This window comes from Amblyomma mixtum, chromosome 8 (assembly GCF_055824585.1).
Source record: "Amblyomma mixtum isolate Tamu chromosome 8, ASM5582458v1, whole genome shotgun sequence".
NCBI lineage: Eukaryota > Metazoa > Arthropoda > Arachnida > Ixodida > Ixodidae > Amblyomma > Amblyomma mixtum.
The window spans coordinates 29,654,408-29,675,026 of record NC_143019.1 but is presented as its reverse complement, the minus strand read 5'-3'; the positions used below and the strand labels follow the sequence as shown (position 1 = coordinate 29,675,026).

At 49.5% G+C, this 20,619-nt stretch overlaps 1 protein-coding gene across 1 annotated transcript in view; it reads right to left on the bottom strand.

The window, feature by feature from the left end:
• Positions 1-4,559: 4,559 nt before the first annotated feature.
• LOC149331867 (uncharacterized) overlaps positions 4,560-20,619 on the bottom strand; it is a 30,893-nt gene continuing 14,833 nt past the window's right edge. Inside the window, exon 2 of the mRNA XM_089555586.1 lies at positions 4,560-5,258. Within this exon, the coding sequence (XP_089411712.1) occupies positions 5,085-5,258 (174 nt within the window). The 3' untranslated portion in view covers positions 4,560-5,084. The remainder of the gene's footprint in view (positions 5,259-20,619) is intronic.

Here is a 20,619-nt window from a genome sequence, read left to right as displayed (position 1 = left end):
CGAATAAGCCAGCGGAAAGGACCCCGTGTGGTAGGGCAGACCGGCTCCCTTACACGCCCATGTATCTGTTGGTTGACAGTTCGACTCCTGACCTGTGCCTGACGCAAGTTTCAACTAGCAATTCCGTTCTCAACTAATCCAAGATTCGAACGCGACCAGTAGGGTACTTCTGCGATAATTTGGAAGCCCACAGTATTTGCGCAAAAAAAGGCATCACCGTGCAAAATAGTGCGTCGCTTTCGCTGGGTATATATACGGCAAGCCAAGTATAGCGCTTGTCGTAGGATTTGTTGTTTGCTGTGTCGCTGTCGTCTTGGTATGCTGTATGTAGGTATCTGCCGTTCCCATTCAATCACGTGACCTTATAATATCAGACTCCTGTTGATTGATGATAAATACCCGTGTACGATTTGTTCTCCAGTTGATGAATTAACCCGTGTCATTCCACGGAGCCGCCCAGTAGACTTTTTTAAGCCCGAGTAAACACATTTTTAATGTATTAAATGCATATTTTTAGTATATTTCTAATGTATATTTTTATTATATTTTTAATGCATTATAAATATGCTAAGCGGGCAAAAATGTACTTTTCACGTATTTTTAAGAACGTTTAAAATATTATTCCTAGTATACTTAGAAAGCATTCGTATTGCAGTTTAAGCATAGGGACAAAAAAATGCGAAATAAATATGAAATTAATACAATACGTTTGAAATGCATTTTTAGCACATCCTCTTTTTCGCTAAGGGTGGTAGTGGTCAGCAATCTTGTGTTGATGAAAAAAAAATATAAACAGTCCTGATTCAAACTGAACGGCGTCCAAAAGTTGCCAGTCTTCGTCCATCGCAAATGGACTTTTCAAAACACGTATTGTGCTAAACGGACGTAAAGGGCGACGTGGACTGCTGCTAGAACCTAGTGAGCAAATTGTTCTCGAATATCCTGTTTTGTAGAAAAAGTGCGCAGTCATATTTTTGCTGCAGAGCGAGGCCACAAACAGCCATCGCGTGTATTATCGATGTATAAGTCATATCATGGACACAGTATCACAAATATGCAATGTCATATGCGTCATTACTTGGCTCTGTGAGATATGCAGGAATAAAGAAAACCATGGCTTAACTTACCTTGGCACCGGCCTCCGGGTGTAGCAACAGGAAAATTAAAGTACCAAGGAAACCAGGGCCTTGCACTGATACCCTGAAATCTTTATAACATTTGCGCCTTTCCAATAGACTTACTTCTATAATTTATCCCGAACCTACGCTTCATCTTGCTTGTACGGACTCTTGCTGCCCTTGCTAACGTTTATAGTTACCAACGTTGAAATCTGTTGTTCCCGCTAGTTAAACGATCAGCTTTGTGTTGCTTCCACGCCTTACGATCTTCTCGCACAGCTGGACAGCGGCGAGCCATAAACTGTTGTTGCGATGTAATATCAGGTATAAACCAAAAACTACAGATTTTCAAATTCAACACATTAGATTCCAAGAGAAGGCAGGAGGAGCAGGGGTGGCAGAGAGATAGGTTGCGAGATGAGATTTCAAAGTTTGCGGGGATAAGGTGGCCGGGGCTGGCCCAGGGCCAATGTAATTGGAGACATGGGAGAGGACTTTGTCCTGCAGTTCACGTATAGACTGCTGCTTCTGATGATGAGGAAATTGAACTTACAAAAAGTGTGCACATTGTAATTGTGCGTTGAAGAGTCTAGCTCACTGGCATTTGTTTAGAAAGAGCGCGCATTCTAAGAATTCCGAATGTGTAGCTTTAGGCGAGTACATGTAAAATTCTATTTCGTGGATACTTGACGAAAACATTCTTCCACTTTGGCCCTAAGCGCATGTAAAAGTTACGGAAAATCCACTTCATTCTGGCCGCTTCTGTTGCGTCTTTCAAGAAAACTGGGCAAAATATTCGAGGGACACTTAAGCCCCGCCTCGAGGGTATGACGTGAATGCGGTAATAGCTTTCTTCAGGGGCCTGGGGCCCTTTTTGCGTATCGTTTCGCAGACACGTACACTTAGGACAAGACCCAGAAGGCCTACCTTTAACAAAGTTGGACGAATGTGTCTCGGTGCCTGTTCCGCTTCAGTCAGTTCGACAGGACTGCCCACAGTTACCTTTGTTATTCGCTTTATGGTTTATTGGGGTTTAACCTCCCAAAGCAACTCAGGCTATCAGAGACGCCGCAGTGAAGGGCTCCGTCTTGAGCCGCTATGCTATAGTGTCATCAAAAATTGCGAGTGACTTAGCTCAGCTAGGCCAAGATATATGTAGTGTATACAATCAGTTTCGTCTACTGGCATTTCGGTAGCGACATGCAGCCGCTGTCGTTCAGCAGCTTGGCGGCGTCTCTTCTCGAGACGTTCCTCTCGTTCTCTTGTCATCTCGGCCGCCCGCTTAGCCTAGGTGGTGTTGCCTTAGCTTTTCTCGCCTCGTTTTCACGCTGTCGGCTAGCCTTGTACCATGTGACGACTTCTGGACCGGAAGACCCAATTTCACGCAGCCTGTTGTACTGCTTCCGTGACGAGCACGGACGCTCTCCTTCTTCCATGATGCGCGTCTGAGGAGCGAGCGCATCGCTTCCGGCTTGTATCCCAGCTGCGCGGCGCGACTCTGCGCATGTGCAGTGCGGCGCAGCGTAGCGGCTGCGGCGCCATGGTTGCCATGGTACTGGTTACCATGGAAACAGCGCATGTGCAGTAGTGGCCTTTGGCTGGCGCCACGAATTGAGTCGTTGTATGCCACAGATGGGATTAGCCAAAACAGCAATTCGTGGCTTCAGGCTATCATATTGTGAAAACAAGAAAATTTAATGAACGGAAAGGTGGAGAGAATGTGAAATCAAACTTTTGACCTGTACTGAGACGTTACCCTTTTCTGTTCTGATAAAAAGAGCGTGCTCGAGGTTTCGCCCATAACTGATTAGAAATCCAAGGGGTTTTTGGCTAGGACACTGGGATAGAAAACTAAGCCTTTGTGGAGGCATCAGGTGGGACTCCGAAGAATATTTGGGCGTTCCCTTGCAACAGTATTGCAGTAGAGGGCGTCATGGGAATCTCAAATCTCGTTTCTCAGGCGACAAACACAGGCTTGCAAGGTTTATGGTTTATGGGCTTTTAACGTCCCAAAGCGACTCAGGCTCTGAGGGAAGCCGTAGTGAAAGGCTCCGGAAATTTCGACCACCTGGGGTTCTTTGACTTGCATACTGACATCGAACAGTATACGAGCCTCTAGAATTTCGCCTCTGTCGAAATTCGACCGCGGCGGCCGGGATCGAACCCACGTCTTTCGGGTCAGCAGCCGAGCGCCATAACTACTGAGCCACCACGGCGGCATGGCTTGGAATGGTATAAGCTGTCTGTGTTCGCATGAGCACAGGTATGCAATACCTTCTTGGTTTGGAAGCTCACCTCCGTAATTCAGGTACTGCACTGTGCAAGGAAAAAAGTATAAGCAATGCATGGAATGCTTGCGACTTGTGTGGTGCTGTCACTGGAAGCCAATGCGTCGAGACAATTAGTTTCTCCCTCTGGAGTCTGATGGAGATGGTCTTCAGCAATTGCTTGTCTATCAGCATGTTTCAAGTTTTTTTTTTTTATATAACAGCAAACCACCCCTTCCTTGTAGCTGTGCATAATAAAGAATTAGGTCCCATTTGCCTATTCTGTTTGCGCCCAATGGCCATTGACGTAAGGGGCCTTTGTGGGGTTTTCTTAAGGAAGTTTCTGACGCATTCCACTTCCTCGCTCCACATTTTTCCTTGTATACCTGTAGAGTCTCTCCAGAAAACAAACACAAGTTCTGATTGAGACGTTATTTCCTGTACCGATGTATTGGCAGCTTTTTGCGTTTCCTTATTCGCGCAGATCTAATTGCGAGAAGATCCGACCCCGTGACCGTGGGGTCAGTAGGAAAGCGCTTGAAATATCTCGCAAAGAGAACATTTCGGGGACACTTGGCGCATATTAAAGGGCTCTAAGGGCACTAAAGGGAGGGGGGGGGGGGGGGGGGGTTGCAAGAAGCTCCGCCTCCCGAGGAATTCCCGTGGGATTCGGCAGCCGGCTGTGGGGCCAAGTGGTGAGGATGGCGGAGGAGCGCACACCTTTGAGCGTGCAAAAAGTGGCGAGAGCAGGGGAAAAAGACTATGACGCCGAAACTGAGAATCTGACTACAGATAACTCAGCCTCTACAAAACGCGTTTAAGAGAATTCTTGCTGGAGTATATTCGTCGAGCTTCGTCATTTTTAATTTTCTGGCAAACAACACCTTTTTGGAGAGCCGCTTTCATAACCCCTTCAAGCCGGTAGTATACTATGTAGTCTGTTGTCTCACCGATTCCAAATACAAGACTCGGGTTCTGTTCTGGACAGGCAGGCTTAGTCAGGTGATTGAGGGGATGCCAGAACAGTAAATATGCGCATTAAACTCATTTCTCACTTTGTTTACCTCATGCAAACAAAACAGTGCGCGGGGAAGAATTCCTTGTCACCGAAGAGAAGACGTGGGGAACCTCCGAGTTCACCATCGCCCGTACCCTGCATAAAGACATAAAACGACGATGGCATATTCGAGCAAAAAGGTAGTTTCTCGGTCCATCAGTGTATTAAATGTCCCTGAAGCATATTAGCAGGTGTCACCGGCGAGTGACACGAGTAATTGCTAAAGGTCTGGTTTGTCTGTAAAACTCGTCCCACTCTGTGCACATTATAAAGCCCAGCACTTGCGCGGGTCTGTGCAAAGATACGAGGAAGGTCGAGCAAGCGGTGAACAAGTGAACGAAAGAGTTTAATCGCCACAAGAACGATAGCGCATAGGCGCGGTTGAGAGGAAAGATTGGCGGAGGAATAGGTATAGATGTCGGTACAGGAATAAACAGTATAATTAAGGATCGTTATAAATTTAGAAAGGGCAGGTAGAGGCAAGGATACAGCACAGAAAGAATTTCAGGAAGAAAGGAGAGGGATGTGAGAGGGGAAAGTCAATAGTTCCGGTCGTCGTCGTCGTCGTAGAGAGAAGAGAGAGAGAAAAGAAAAAGAAGGAGAGGTGGAATGGTAGGCGCGCTGCTCCTGAGGCGGCGCGCGCTAGGCGGCGCTGTCGCTGGCACTGGCGACAGCAGCGCCGCCATTGGTGATGCGCGTGACGATGGCCCATGATGGTAGTAGCTCGCCCCACGGAAACAGCAGCGCGCCCACCCTGTTCGACGACGACGACTCGAGAAGCATGGCGGCCAAATGGACGACCAGCCCGGGGTACAACTGCACAGAAAAGAACGCGCGCAAGCCTCGTCAAAAAAATTGTGAGGACACTTTGGCAGCTAAAGTGTTGACAGGCGAAAGCCGAGGACACTATGCAGTGACGACTTCCGGTGGATGAGCCATCACACCGTTCCCGTGGCTATATCGATACCTAAATTATACATCTTTCGGGGATCTTAAGTGTTAATTACGCTGAATTACTCATTTTCCATCTAATTTGACACAAATCCGACGTTTCTCTGACCATTCTGTGACAATTTTCACTATGCCGTGACGACTTCCGGCGGAGGTGACGTCACACCATTCCCGTGGCTATATCGAAGTCCGCGCTATTTCGACGCAATTTCGACATTTTTTTACCTATAATTAACTAATTAATTTACAGTCATCAAACTTGGCTTCTTGGTTCGTTTTTTCCTCCTATATCTGAAGCAACAATTGGGTTTCTCCTGTCTTCTTTAGTTCCCGAGTTAAAACGAGTTAACACGCTGCCAAAGGTGTGACACCCTCTGCCAACGGACGACAGTATGAGCCATTAAAGGCTTTCAACTTAAATAAGCGCTTCTTTTGTTACTGCAACATGCATTTTAGGGCTCGTACTCCGCGCTTGTGTCTCGTTTTCAAAACGCCACACTCTGAAACAGTTGAAGCGTTGGTCATCAAGTTATGTGGAACAGACACGTAATCGGTGTATATTGCTATAATGACCTTAGACCTAACTTTTTCTAATCGTTTAGATATTATGGGTCCACCCAATAAATTTCGTGGGTAATGACCAGCCGAGTATCCGGTACGCCTGTTCGCCAAATGCAGCCGGTACAGCCAGCGATGACAGCGCCGCCCACCGGCAGGTAGCAGCCACCATTAAGGCTGGTTATATTCATTCAGAACGACGGCTTCACATCGCCGCTATGGCGCAGTGGATTAAAGGCACGTGTTGCGTATGGAAGGTCGGCCGTTCGACTCCGCTCTCTATAATGTAATTTTATTGTTTTTTTTTATTTCATATTTATATTTTTTTCCCTTTTAGGTCGCAAATCGTGATGCTTAGTGGCATATGACGCCGTTTAAGATTTTCAAAACATTTTCTGCATACTATTATACATATTCACCGTGCTTTCAATCCTTGTGGCTGTACAGGCTGCAGTTGGCGAATACGCTTCGTTGGGTGCGTGGCGTCCTCTCTGTTCCGAGACATACGCTAGAGCAACAAAAGGTAATTTTCAACAGGCGCGAAAGAAGACGCCGCTATCGAGGTTTCGTGGCGTGTTTGCGGCGATAAACAGGGTGACCACTCCAGAGCGTACTCCTGGTGTTCCGATTTCAGCGGTCCCTCAGTACTCCCTCTTCTTGTTCAACAAGACGAGCGCATTGACGCCATCATCAGGAAGGCAACAAAGCGAGCACTGGACCTCCCGGTGGCTACCTCCAACGCCAAACTGAAGGCGTTGGGAGTGGTAAACTCCTATCAGGAGTTGCGGGAGGCCCACCTCGTGAACCAATATACGCGGCTATCGCAGACGGTGCCTGGGCGCCGCCTGCTAAACCGCTTACACATCCAACACACATGCATACCAGAGGGGACGGAGAACATCCCGGTGCTGTGGCGCCACATGCTCTTGGTCGCTCCGCTCCCGCGTAACATGGACATGGCTTCACATGAAGGCAGACGACAAGCGCGGGTTCGCACGCTTGAGAGGCAATATGGCTATAAAGAGGGCGTCTATTACGTTGACATCACAGGGCCGTCGCCCGCGGGATTCTTCACGGCTGCCGTAGTCCACCGGGCAATGAATGTCGATGGGCTATCTTTTCGGGCCCCAAATTCAACACGAGCGGAGGAAGTCGCAATAGCTCTCGCTGCCGCCGATCCAAAATCGAAAACGGTTATCACAGACTCTCGCCGGGCCTGTGAACATTATCTTGCAGGCGAAATATCACCTCTTGCCTCGCAAATTCTAAGACGCGCTCTCGCCGATCCAACTCGCACAAAAGTGATCTGGGCTCCTGGCCACCAAGGTCTACGAGGCAATGAGGCCGCTGATGCGGCCGCCCGAGCGCTCACACACCGGGCTCCTCATCCTAGCTCTCATGGCTCAGAAGCTCATAAACCGCTTCTGCGGTTCCGCGAAATCCTAATTTATTATTGCGACAGCCACCGTCTCTACCCGGCACCTGCCAAGGGGTTGAGTAAGGCGGAGGAGCGAACTCTGCGGCGCCTGCAGACAGGAACCCTTCTCTGTCCTGCAATAGTAAAACACTTCGATCCGAACACAGATGGGCGCTGCCCGCACTGTGGAGAGATCTGCGATATCTTTCACATGGTGTGGGCATGTACTCAGAATCCTCACCTTCCCCCCTCCCCCACCCCCACCCGAGAGGCATGGGAGACTGCCCTCCTCAACTGCTCCACACTGGAGTCCCAAAGGGCTCTGGTCAAGCGGGCACGAGACGGGGCCTCGTCATGCGGTGTCCCGGACTAAGGATACCGACCATGCAGCAGGGGTTTTTTTTTTTTTTAACCCTCAAGCTCTCTTTGATTAAAGTTTTTCACCACCACCACCCTCTTCTTGTTCGGGATCTTATTGCGATTCCCATTCTGGTACGGGATCTTATTTCGTGGAACTCCCGTCGGAATACGCTGTGAACCACACCTTCGCGAGCTGTCAAAGTTTACGGAACATGATTGCGGAGGAAAGCCAAAAATTATTCGCCGGCTTGGGAAACAGCCTGAAATCTTTAATGCAGCCTAGTTCTGTAGTGCGCGATTCGTACCACGCATCATTCAGTGCCAAGAAATGCGCCCTAGTGGTAAAATCAAATCAAAATTTGTTCGTTTCCATTAGGTGCATGAGCTTCTGTTCTTTATTGAGCCTATGCACGGAGTGCTTCTTTACAGTCTAGGCAGCCTGCTAAAACACCGAATGTCTACAAAAATTCGCCTGAAAACAAAAAAATTATGAGGCTTCTATTGGTGTCGCTATAATTAAGTAGGATGGATCAGTTCATGCTTACGATGACTATAATTAAACATGCATATTGAGCCAACAGGAATTAAACTCGGGCAACAGAATAAAAGGATGTCACAACAGCTTAAAATAAGCTGCGTCTAAACCACTGACAGAGTATGGGCTTGAAAACAAAGCAAAAGCACGAACATACAAAGAAACGTTCTCCGTGTAAGAGACGATCAGTGATGTATCTGCAAAGATAAACACCATATTCTAATTCATTTGGTCTTTGTTCGTTTCATTCTAAAATTGTCGAACTCATCACCTGGTTCATTATAGATATACATGGCAGGTAAGATCCCCTTACCATTTTCAGGCGAGAGCCTTTAATGCCTCCTCGTTGCTGACAACTTTCTGTCCAGAAGTGTCACGCTTTGTCTAGTCAGACCCGAAAAAAGAATCTGTGCACGATGGGATTCGAACCACCATCCTTCCGTTCTGGAGCCGAGCGTGCTAATGGCTACGCTACTTCCTGCCAACGCATATGTAGTTCTCCTTGTCTGGGACGCTGGAGAGTGATTGCAGAAAGGCGTCGAATCAGACGGATGGCTCTCAGACGCCCTCCAGTGTCTCCAGCGTTGAAGATTCACAAACAATTGGGTACTTAATTGGCATCTTAACCACACGTTAGTGACACAAGCAGCAACACCGCGCTTAAGGCTTTCGCCTCACCGCACTTTAGGTCAACAAAGTGCCCCCCTGAATTTTTATTATCATAATTTGTAAAGCATCGTGGCTTGATGTACTTTTCTGTTTTCGTTAAGGCAGCGTTTAATTTTTATATATACTTTAAGCGCATTTGTAAATAACGTGCAGGCTCTGATTTGATTTGATTTGATTTATGGGGTTTAACGTCAGAAAAGCGACTAAGGCTATGAGAGACGCCGTAGTGGAGGGCTCCGGAGAATTTCGATCACCTGGGGTTCTTTAACGTGCACTGACATCGCACAGTACTCGGGCCTCTAGAATTTCTCCCCCAAAGAAATTCAACCGCCGCGGCCGGGATCGAACCCGCGTCTTTCGGGTCAGCAGCCGAGCACCGTAACCACTGAGCCACCGCGGCGGCTGCAGGCTCTGCCAAATGGAATAGTTCGCGCATTTCAAGGAAGCAGACAGGTGGTCTTCGCTCTGTTCACGCCTACCCAGATAAAGTGCAGTGTGGCGACACCTGCCGGGGCACTTCGTGAGGTTTCTGTTCCTGTGATCACTCAACTGAGTTGCGCTCCTTGTGTTCACTGCGCCAACGCCTTGGGACAGTACAGCGTTTTCTATGCCAAAGACGATCTTTTGGGTCGAAACCACCTGCGCTCCACAAATAAGTGGACTGCGCCAGTGAAGGATCACTGTATTGCTCAGTGCTTTCAGAGCGATAGCTCCACTCAACGCAAAAGTATCTCACCATTCCGTGCCTGATTTGACCTTTGTTTAACCTTGAGAAGGACGACATTACAACAGACTGACAGATTGACCTTGGCCGATTTGGACCAAAATCGATGTACAGCCATAACTGACCGAGCCCGTCACGATGGCCACCTCCAAATTTGGACCGGGTCATTTCGAAATATTTGGCGGTACTGCCCGGAAACAAGGAGGCGCTCGCCCTCGCCCGAGATCTCTATCCTCCAGGCGGGTAGCGACACGCCCTCCTCCGCTCCCCCGAGCGCCCCCGATGGGCCGCGCGCGGAACCGTGGGAGGCGCAGCCTCTGATTCGCGGAGGAGCGAGCCAATGGGAGGGGGAGCGCTCGAAATTGAGAGCTGTGGACGAATCTTGCATGAAATGACGGGTTGTTTCGTGCTAAAGTGGTGTTTAGAGGGCTATGATCGCGCTTTTAGTGCAGTTTCTTCGAGAAAACGGAGAACGAGCTTCGAGGTGCGCCGTGTTTTCTCACGCGGGCCGTTTGGAAAGAGAATGTTGTCGAGACATGCAGACGGAAGAGCGAGCTCACGGAAACCAGCTCTAGTCCAACGGGTGCGAGCAGCGGTCTCGTCCAGCGGGGTCCTGGACTAAGGACTCCACATAGGTGAAGGGCCATTTTTGGCCTGAAAACTCTCCTTGAGTTCATTAAAAAGTTGTCAGCACCACCACCCGTTCTTCGCGATGCCTTGCCTTTTGAACGCAACGATTTTTGAAGAAAGGAAATTCTCTGTCATCTCGGTGGAACCCCGAACCGCACTCATTTAGAGTCAATAGAGGAGTTTATTCGACTAAATGCTCATTCATTTCGCTTAAAAAGGGCTTGACTTGTTAGTTGTTAGTGCCTATTTATTATTAATAAAACGTTGCTAGCCGCGGTATCTGCCATCGAAGCGTGAAGCAAGGGAGAGGGAAAGAAAAAGGGGAGGGGGGGGGGTGGAGCGATATAAGAAAGGATAGGGGTAGGGCGGCAACACAGGCTATGTACAAAAAAATCAGGGGCACTTTGGCTCTCTTAAGAGCTCTGTCTTCCCGGAGCCAATCTATCGATCTATGTATAGTGGAGGCCAAGCAGGAAATGTTTTAAAAAGAGTATGAAAAATGTTGGTGCCAGCGGGTGTGAAGACGTTTTTCTTCAAGTTACACACTGGGACGTTGCCGGTTAAAACATGGATGGAGGAAAAGGGATTGTTTCTACCATGGGGTGCTGACTGCTTGTTGTGTCACAAACCAGAGTCAATAGAACACGTTTTTATTGATTGCTGGGATGCGCTGCTCTTTTGGGACGTGCTCCAGCGTACAATAAAGAAAGACTTACCCCTAACGCCGTATGGGATACGATTCCTGGACGTAGAGCCGGATCTTTATAAATATGACGTAATTTTCCTGCTTGGCCTGCACAGTATTTGGCGAAGCAGGATGGCTGTACGACACTGTGATGAAGATGCGCGTTCTGTCCGCGATTACTTCAAAGAAAACGTATCTAAGCTACGTGAAGTGTACAAGGAGCTATGTTTTGGAGATGAAGTTATCGAGTTGATGGGAGAGTTGTGTTCCCTGAAACAGTTTTGATTTTCTCACGCGAGTGAAACACATGTCCGTTATTGTTGTTTGAGTGTGCAGCGCAGAACTCTGTTTATGATCTGTTAAAACAGGCAATAAATACAAAAAGACGCGGTGGCTGAGTGGTAAGGCGCTCGTCTACCGAGCCGGAGTACCCGGGTTCGAACCCGACCGCGGCGGCCGCGTTTCGATGGAGGCGAAACGCAAGAGGCCCCCGTGTGCTGTGCGATGTCAGTGCACGTTAAAGATCCCCAGGTGATCGGAATTATTCCGGAGACCACTACGGCACCTCTCTCTTTTCTTTCATTCCTCCCTTCCCTTACGGCGCAGTTCAGGTGTCCGCGGAGATATGCGAGAGAGATACTGCGCCATTCCCTTTCCTCAAAAACCAATTTACCAAGGAGTTCCCTGGCGCAGTTTTTTTTATTTTTTATATTTTATTATTTTTATTTTTATATTCTTGTTCTGTTTCTTATTTTTATTTTTGTTTCTTTTGTTATTTTTATTTTATTTTATTTATGAAACGCATGCATTCTCGAGATGCGCCTCTTTATTCATGCTAAAACAGTGCTCAGACACTGAGCCCGGCCTCGACACAGTTTTCTTTAAGTAGTGACGCCGAAACGCGCACAAATCTGCCGACACGCCTGCTAACGACAGTATGAGGCATTAAAGGCTTTGGCCTTAATAGAGGATATAAGAGGTTCAAATTTTCTTGCGAAAGCAATACTACGCTCATGAACGGCCTTTCGTGTAGCGGCGGCCGGTAGCCACGTCTGACCTTTAGAATGACCTCTGACGTCATACCAGGGTGAGAAATGGGCTACCAAGTCAAGTCGTCGCGCAGCGGCGGCCGGTAGCCACGCGTGACATTTAGAATGACCTATGACGTCATGCCATGCCTAGTGACGTCTTAACGTGACATCATACCAGGGTGAGAGATGGGCTACCAAGTCGAGTCGTCGCGCAGCGGCGGCCGGTATAGCTACGCGTGACCTGTAGACGCAGCGTTCTTTCAGTTGGAGGCGCTGCACTTTTGCATTCGCAACCTACTAGGCTTAACCAAAGCTAAGCCCCCGCCAATTTTTTGCAGCTGTTTACGTGTCTAGAGTCCTCTGCGGGCGTTCTCTGTAGCTTGGCGAAACTTGGGCGAAATTTTGGTTCTGGCAGCCGCCGGTCATAATCCAAAGCAGAATAACAACTTACTGCTTATTTTAAGTTACAAGTTAACGCCGCATCGTAAGCGAAGCGCGAGAAGTGCCTGCAGAAATTTTGTCTTTGCAGTCTGCTAAGTGAAACAGGTTTGTGATGCGATGCGATCTATGACGAGGTTTAGCGTTGGATATTTTAGCATGCGGGCTGAAACGCTAGACTGCGTGCTCGCATAAACGCTCTCATAGCTTGAGTCTTCTCTTTTTTTTTCGTGTATATTCGGGTTCCGCTAGCGTTCGTATTCTGTTCGAACCTCTGCATACATGCAGCGTTCAGGCCGTCACCCGTGTAGGTTTTGAGCAGTTTCAGTTCACTATTTTTGTGCAGCCAGAGCTATATTGGCCAGTCTCGCCGTTTCGCGTGCTCTCCTGCTCGACCATACTGCGCATGCGCGACGAGCAAGTGACGTCACTACGCACAGCTGGCGTGCTTGGCCGCGTGCGCTCGCGGCTGCGGGCTACTGCGCATGCTCGAGGAGAATGCGCCGCGGGCATAAATGTGGAGGGATACACAGCTACTGCCCCGTTTTCCATGGAGGAAAAACGCCAACGGCAATGAACACAAAGAACGCCGACGGCCTATGGCTTCAGAGCCGCGTTTCTGGCACAACCTTGTCAATGCCTCCAGCCCACATCTCTCTCTCTCATCACCCACGTACCTATGAGCACGATTCAGGCGTCCACTGACCGAGGGAGCCATTATGCGCACTTCCTTTCCTTAAAATAATCGGTGTAAACGCCAATGAACACAACGAACGCCGACGGCCTATGGCTCCAAGAAACCATAAGAAATAAATAAACGCTTCAAGATTGATACTCCACATTGTCTCGTCTTTTAGTCATAGTTACACGTACCAGAATTTCAACGTTTAACAGGGGTGAACCAAGCTAATAACAAGCTTAACCGAGAGGCCCGTGTACTGTACGATGTCAGTTCACGTTAAAGAACCCCCGGTGGTCGAAATTTCCGGAGCCCTCCACTACGGCGTCTCTCATAGCCTGAGTCGCTTTGGGACGTTATACCCCAAAAATTCAGGGGGCACTTTGACTGTCTAAAGTGGGTAGAGGCGGAAGCGTTTTCCGCACCACCTTCGCTGTTTCTGTGGCACTGGTGGCGTCACATATAATTGAGTACAAATTACTAATGATGACAAATAACTAATTAATGATTAATTACTGATTAATGCCTGAATACTAATTAACTGCTAATTAATGACGCTTAAGCTTCGCCTTTAGGAGTGGAACGCGACAGCGCGTTGTAGCGCTGCCAGGGAGTCCACGGAACGCCAGCACCCGTTCGGCACGATGCCTTGCCCTTTGAACGCAACGCTTTTTGAGGAAAGGAAATGGCGCAGTAATTCTCTGTCATCTCGGTGGACACCTGAACCGCACCGTAGAGGAAGGGAGGAAGTGGGAGTGAAAGAAAGATAAAGAGGAGCCGTAATGAAGAAAATTAAAATTGTATTTGAGGAAAGGAAATTACGCAGTGTTAAAGATGGGGCTACAATCCCACCGCTGGAACCAGTGTTGAAGACGGAGGGGTCCTGGAGATGACTAACTCGTTTAGCCCCGCAGGTACCGGCTCCGAAAGAATGTCGGACTGCGTTATCGAGGAAACTGTACAGAAGGGTTTATTCTACATAATTACAGATGAGAATGGAATCGAATCGAATGCATTAATGCTCCGATCACACAACAACATCCCGTTAAATACGGTTCGCGTTCCCCAGATCCCTGACTGGGGAACTTAGTTCGAATAACGTTGTCCAATCGGATGGGCCATTGATGACGCTGGCAGTACCACCCACGGCACGGGGCGGTGCTGAAGCTCTCTCGCTCTCTCACAGCTCGGGGGATGAGAAGGGGAAGACAGTCATCAAACACAGATGCGTCACCGTGACCACTGCCGCAAGTGTTCTGTGCGTTGCCTCCGTGGGAAAGCAGAATCCCGCAGTCTCCTCGCAGGTGGTTGAACCTTCTCGAACTCCCCCGCCGGATGGCCGAAGCACGAGACCCATTCGACACAGCGTCTTTCAATTAGCAGCCTCGCTCAGCGTGACCTTGCGTAGCATCATCCAGTCCGGTGACCCGAAGGCCGACTCGGCCAACGTATACCGTTGCTTCCGCCGTGCTTCCAGTGCATCTGCTTCCAGCGTTGCTGCTGCTGTCGTAAGCTCTCGCCGCATCTTTGCCTAACGACGACACTCGTCTGACAGTAATTTCTCCCAGGCCCGTGGGAGACAGCGCCCTTCGATCGGTTCGGAGGTTCGGTGATTTGGAGTGCAACAACCCCGTCCGTCGTCGTCAATGCTTCTGCCGCCGGCGCCAGGCCTCGTCATATCCCTTGCTTTGCGATGAGTCACACCCGGCTCCCAGGACCACGTTGTCCACTCTTAACAGCTCGTCCGCGGCCCGAAAAATCTCGAATGGCCAGCGTTCACGACCGCTGGGCAGGAAGAGATGAGGCCGGAGTCGGATGGAAGGGTTGGTTTCCAGAAATGGCATCCAAGCTCGAACATTCAACAAAGAATGGCATCAGTGGACTGTTCCACGAGACAGGGCACTGACCCACAAGCAAGCGCTCGGAATTTGCCAAAGACCCACCAGGCTTCCCACAATGACAACAAAGGTTTACTAAAACTTCACTGAATTTTGGCGTAATTTTGGTGCCGAGAAAGCGCGAAATATCCCCTTTGAAATCGCCAAAGACGGACTGCTTGGACCAAGGTTAAAAACAAAAACCCACACACAGTAGGTGGTCCTACCAAGTACTCCTGTCTACAACAATCGGCTGAATCCATCAGCATTTCCGTGCGGTTTTTCGTTCCTGAAACGCACCGAGAAAATGTTTTTGGAGAGCAGGACTCCTTCTAAGCAAGCGACCATTTTTGGGGGGACAAAACTGTGATAAGAATTTTTATGACAATGGTCAGTCTCAAATACGAACTTTGCGCCGTATAACCCTGGTAACCCGACATCTGTGCCGCCTAAACCAAACGCGCGCTGTTTGTCTGAAACGCTGAACGCTTCTCTACATGTCAGCCTGCGGCTGACGTACATACATGGTGCTCTTCGTGGCCGTCGCCAACTTGACTTAAAATAGCACCCAGTCCTCTATCACTGGCGTCACACTGAACTAAAACCTCTTTAACCTAATCAGTGGTCCGAAGCAAAGGTCTGGACACGAGCGCTTCCCCCAGACGAGTTTTCTCTTCGGTCATTTCAGTGTACATCAGTGAGGCTCCCTTTCGTAAGGTGTCAGTCAGTCAAGGGATCAACGCTCCGTCTACGCGACGCTAAGCGTAGTTCTACTCGAGCGGCACTCCTATGAGTGCCCTTATCTCTTGGTAGCATGGGAAATCGACGCCTGTGATTTCTAACTCAGTGACGCCCTATCCTTTCTAAGGTAAGGAAAAAAAAACAGTAACCTCCGATCAACTTGTTTTAATTCAAAAGTAGCCTTTCCCTGCCTGATTTCATAAGCACACACAGAAAAAAAAAAGAGGAATAAAAAAAGAAACAGCTACTTCGAATCGCCACGCGGGGGGAAAAGCTGACTCCCCGCCGCCGAGTTGAAAGGATTAGTTTTTCAGACGCGCCCGCCGGGGTCGCGCTTTGACTGATTGTACTGCGGTCAACTCGTGACAAAAGGCTGCAGAAAAAAACGATCCCCGACTCTCTCTGTCGTTTCCGCGCCCCCTCGAGGCTCTCCGAAAACCTTGGTCGTGCCTACAATGTCGATAACCGACTCTGGCTCTGGACGAGGAGCAGTGACCAGCGCGAGAAGGTACCTCTTCCTCTCGCCCCAAGCAGGAAGCTCGGCTACCCTTTCGGCATGCGCGCTTCCTAGAATGCGGTGCCAAATGTGAAGGACGTATCCCTCTCAAGTGCGCCCGCCGAACACGCCTGCATGTGCCGTCTCGGTTGTTCGACGCCTGCGTTCGCAAGCGCTGAGTGCCGTGCAACCTGGTGCTTTCTGATCTCTTGAGCCGCTTTGCTTTTTTTCTAACTGGCTTTTTGTCCCGACGGCGCGGTCTAGGCTTTCTTACAGGCCGATGCCCCTTGAAGCACTTCGCGCCTGTTCTGGTCGGAAAACGCACACTTCCTTTTCCGTTGCTGCAGTCAGCCTTCGAACGAGCTGCACATGTCTCCAGATCATTAACTGCAGTTGCAAGTCTGCGAGGTGCAACGCGGGAAGGCCTCGCCTTTCCTTCTACCGCATTTCTTTCTTTCGCACCTGTCCGCGCAACCGAATTTAGGGCTTTGAATTTGATCCGTTTCCTCTTGGTTCTTGCCCTTTTCCTTTTTCTGCGCCTAGACTGTGCCGCGTGCGTCTCCTGATCGCAACTAGCTCTCTCTAGTTTCTCAGTCGCACTTTGGAAATTTTCCTCAAATTCCAAACTGGCCTCTGTGCCTTCGCAGCAGAGTGCCAGCTCCACGCAGCTGACAGACGGACATGAAACTGCCCCTGAGATCCCTAGCTCATTCCTTTGGGGGTTGTCCTCTCCAGCTTGCCTGTCGCTCTGCGCGCCATTCTCTGCATCGCAGTGCTCAGTTACAATTGAGCCTGCCTGGCTGTCGCGCTGCGCACCATTCTCTCTACTGCAGTGCTCAGCTACAACTGAGCCCGCCTGGCTGTCGCTCTGCGCGCCATTCTCTCTAATGCAGTGCTCAGCTACAACTGAGCCCGCCTGGCTGTCGCCCTGCTCAGCTACAACTGAGTTGTCCTCCCGGGAAGTCTGGCTGTTGCCCTGCTCAGCTAGAACTGAGTTGTCTTCCCAGGAAGTCCGGCTGTTGCCCTGCTCAGCTACAACTGAGTTGTCTTCTCTGGAAGGCTGGCTGTCGCCCTGCTCAGCTACAACTGAGTTGTCTTCCCTGGAAGCCTGGCTCTTATGGCTATCCTTTTCCTCGGCAGCCTCGCACTCTTCTTGTGCCAGTATTACCAAGGTAGCCTCTCCGGAGCCTTTGCCACTGAAGCCACTGTGACATTCCAATTCGCTCTTACCGCGGTTGTTACTCTCAAAAGGGGTTTCCGCTGTTTCAACTTCGAAACCTTTCACGCTAGGAAAATCTCCCTTTTCGCGGTTCTACCGGTTTGACGCCTGTATCGACTCTACTGAAAGTGTCGCGCTCGCAACTGTCCCGACAAAGTTGTCCGTTGCCACTGCTACCTCACTTGGAGGAGAATCCTCGCACTCGTGTCGTTGAGACGCTATCTCGGAATGCTCTCTCTTAGCATTACGTCCAACTACACTGGACACGGTCTCGGATTCTGCGGCTTTCCTTGGACTACCGTACCGGTTGCCCACGTTCTCTGCCACTTCCCTCGTGGTGTCGCGATTCACCAACTCGGCTACGGTCACAGACTTTGCGGGTCTTACCTGCGGACCTATTTCATAAGCATCGCTTGCTCTTTCAGGAGTTCCGGCTCTCACACTACCGCCCTTTCTTCGTATTTCGTTTTGAAGTTCTAATATCTTTAGTTCCCTTGTTTCAATTTCAGCCTTCCACTGTTGCCGTTGCCGTTCCTTCTCTTTTTCCCACTCCCGATCAGCTGCTATTTTCTCCTGCTCGGCTTTCTCTTTAGCCTCTTGGTCGTGTTTTTCTTTGCGGGCTTTTTCCCCCTGTACCAAATTCCACGTATCTACCAGCAGTTGATCGTTATTCTTGACATGTTCATGAATGAATTCGCCCAGTTCAATTTTGGTTAATTTGCTAGGCACTTCAACCGACAGTTCCTCGCATATCAACAGCAAGTCCGACTTGTACAACCTCATTAGGTCCATGACAACGCCTTCTTCGCTTTGGCTCTGCTAACTCCACAATGCCTTGAGAATAACCCCTCTCAACGACAAAGCCCTGATTCCCAGTCAAGATTATTCTCTGAATCTTAAAGCCTGGCGAATCCCATAGCAAAAGCCAAAACGCTCACCCGTGGAGAAAGTACGATGTCGCACGGTCCATCCCAGCTGCTGCCAACCAGTGTTAAAGATGGGGCTACAATCCCACCGCTGGAACCAGTGTTGAAGACGGAGGGGTCCTGGAGATGACTAACTCGTTTAGCCCCGCAGGTACCGGCTCCGAAAGACGATGTCCGAGACTGCGTTATCGAGGAAACTGTACAGAAGGGTTTATTCTACATAATTACAGATGAGAATGGAATCGAATCGAATGCATTAATGCTCCGATCACACAACAACATCCCGTTAAATACGGTTCGCGTTCCCCAGATCCCTGACTGGGGAACTTAGTTCGAATAACGTTGTCCAATCGGATGGGCCATTGATGACGCTGGCGGTACCACCCACGGCACGGGGCGGTGCTGAAGCTCTCTCGCTCTCTCACAGCTCGGGGGATGAGAAGGGGAAGACAGTCATCAAACACAGATGCGTCACCGTGACCACTGCCGCAAGTGTTCTGTGCGTTGCCTCCGTGGGAAAGCAGAATCCCGCAGTCTCCTCGCAGGTGGTTGAACCTTCTCGAACTCCCCCGCCGGATGGCCGAAGCACGAGACCCATTCGACACAGCGTCTTTCAATTAGCAGCCTCGCTCAGCGTGACCTTGCGTAGCATCATCCAGTCCGGTGACCCGAAGGCCGACTCGGCCAACGTATACCGTTGCTTCCGCCGTGCTTCCAGTGCATCTGCTTCCAGCGTTGCTGCTGCTGTCGTAAGCTCTCGCCGCATCTTTGCCTAACGACGACACTCGTCTGACAGTAATTTCTCCCAGGCCCGTGGGAGACAGCGCCCTTCGATCGGTTCGGAGGTTCGGTGATTTGGAGTGCAACAACCTCGTCCGTCGTCGCCAATGCTTCTGCCGCCGGCGCCAGGCCTCGTCATATCCCTTGCTTTGCGATGAGTCACACCCGGCTCCCAGGACCACGTTGTCCACTCTTAACAGCATAACTGTCTCACAAAATTCAGGGGGGCACTTTTTTGACCTAAAGTGTGGTCACTGATGTGTGTTTAAGATGTTAAGCTTCGCCCCTAAGAGTGGAACGCGACAGCGTCTTGCAACGCTGCCAAGGAGTCCATAGAACGCCATCGCCCATTCGGTTCTACGCCTCGCTCGTCGGTAAATTGGTTTTTGAGGAAATGAAATGTATCTGTCTCTCATTTGTCGGTGGACACCTAAACCTCGCTGGAAGGGAATGGAGGAGGATGAGAGTGAGTGAAGACACCGTATTCACTAGACGCGCCTTTGTTCATACCAAACCATCGAGCTGGCATGGCGGAGTGGATAGCGTGCTCGTCTCTCACGCCGAAGACCGGGGTTCGATTGCTGAGCTCGACCAATTTCTTAATCGGTTTTATTTATTTATATGGCCTGACTAGTAAAGCTAATTGGGCAATTAAGCAATTATCTAAGCTCAATCCCACTTGGAGCATCACTATACGGATCCCTTCAATTGGTTGCGTGGTTACTAGCCAAAGTACAATTGGCCCCATTTGAAATTCGCGCACTGTGACGTCACGACCGTTTCCACCAATTGAAAAGCGTGACATTTTCTGTCGACAACTGCTGCTTACAACGATGAGACATTAAAGGCTTCCGCCTTAAACCTAAACCTAAACATAAGACGTTGCTAGCCGCCGCACCTGCCATCGAAACCTGAAGCGCCTGAGCTACGGCTAGCGGGAATAAAAGGACAGGAAGAGAGAAAGAAAGGGGGAGCGATAGTAAGTAAGGCTAGGAGTAGTGCGGCAATATTCTGCATGTACAAATAAAGGGCATAAGAGGTTCGAATTTTTGCAGATGTTGACGTGCCCAGCGTCCTCTGCGGACGTTCGCTGTAACTAGGCGAAACATGGGCGAAATTTTGATCCTGGCAGCCGCCGGTCAAAATCTAAAGCAGAATAAATATTTACTGCTTATTTTAACTAACAAGTTCATGCCGCAACTTAATCGAAGCGCCAGAAATGCCTGCAGAAACTGTTTCTTTAAAGTCTGCTTAATGAAACAGCTTTGTGATGCTATGTGACCAATAACGAGATTTAGCGTTGGATATTTTAGCATGCGGACTGAAAAAGGTAGGTTGCGTGCTCGAATAAACTCCGTAATAGCTGATTTTGTTTTTCGACTCTAGGGTTCCGCCCATGTTGGTGTGCGTTGTTACCGCGGCAATGCTGACGATGAGCGCCGGCTGGTTTATACTGTGGTT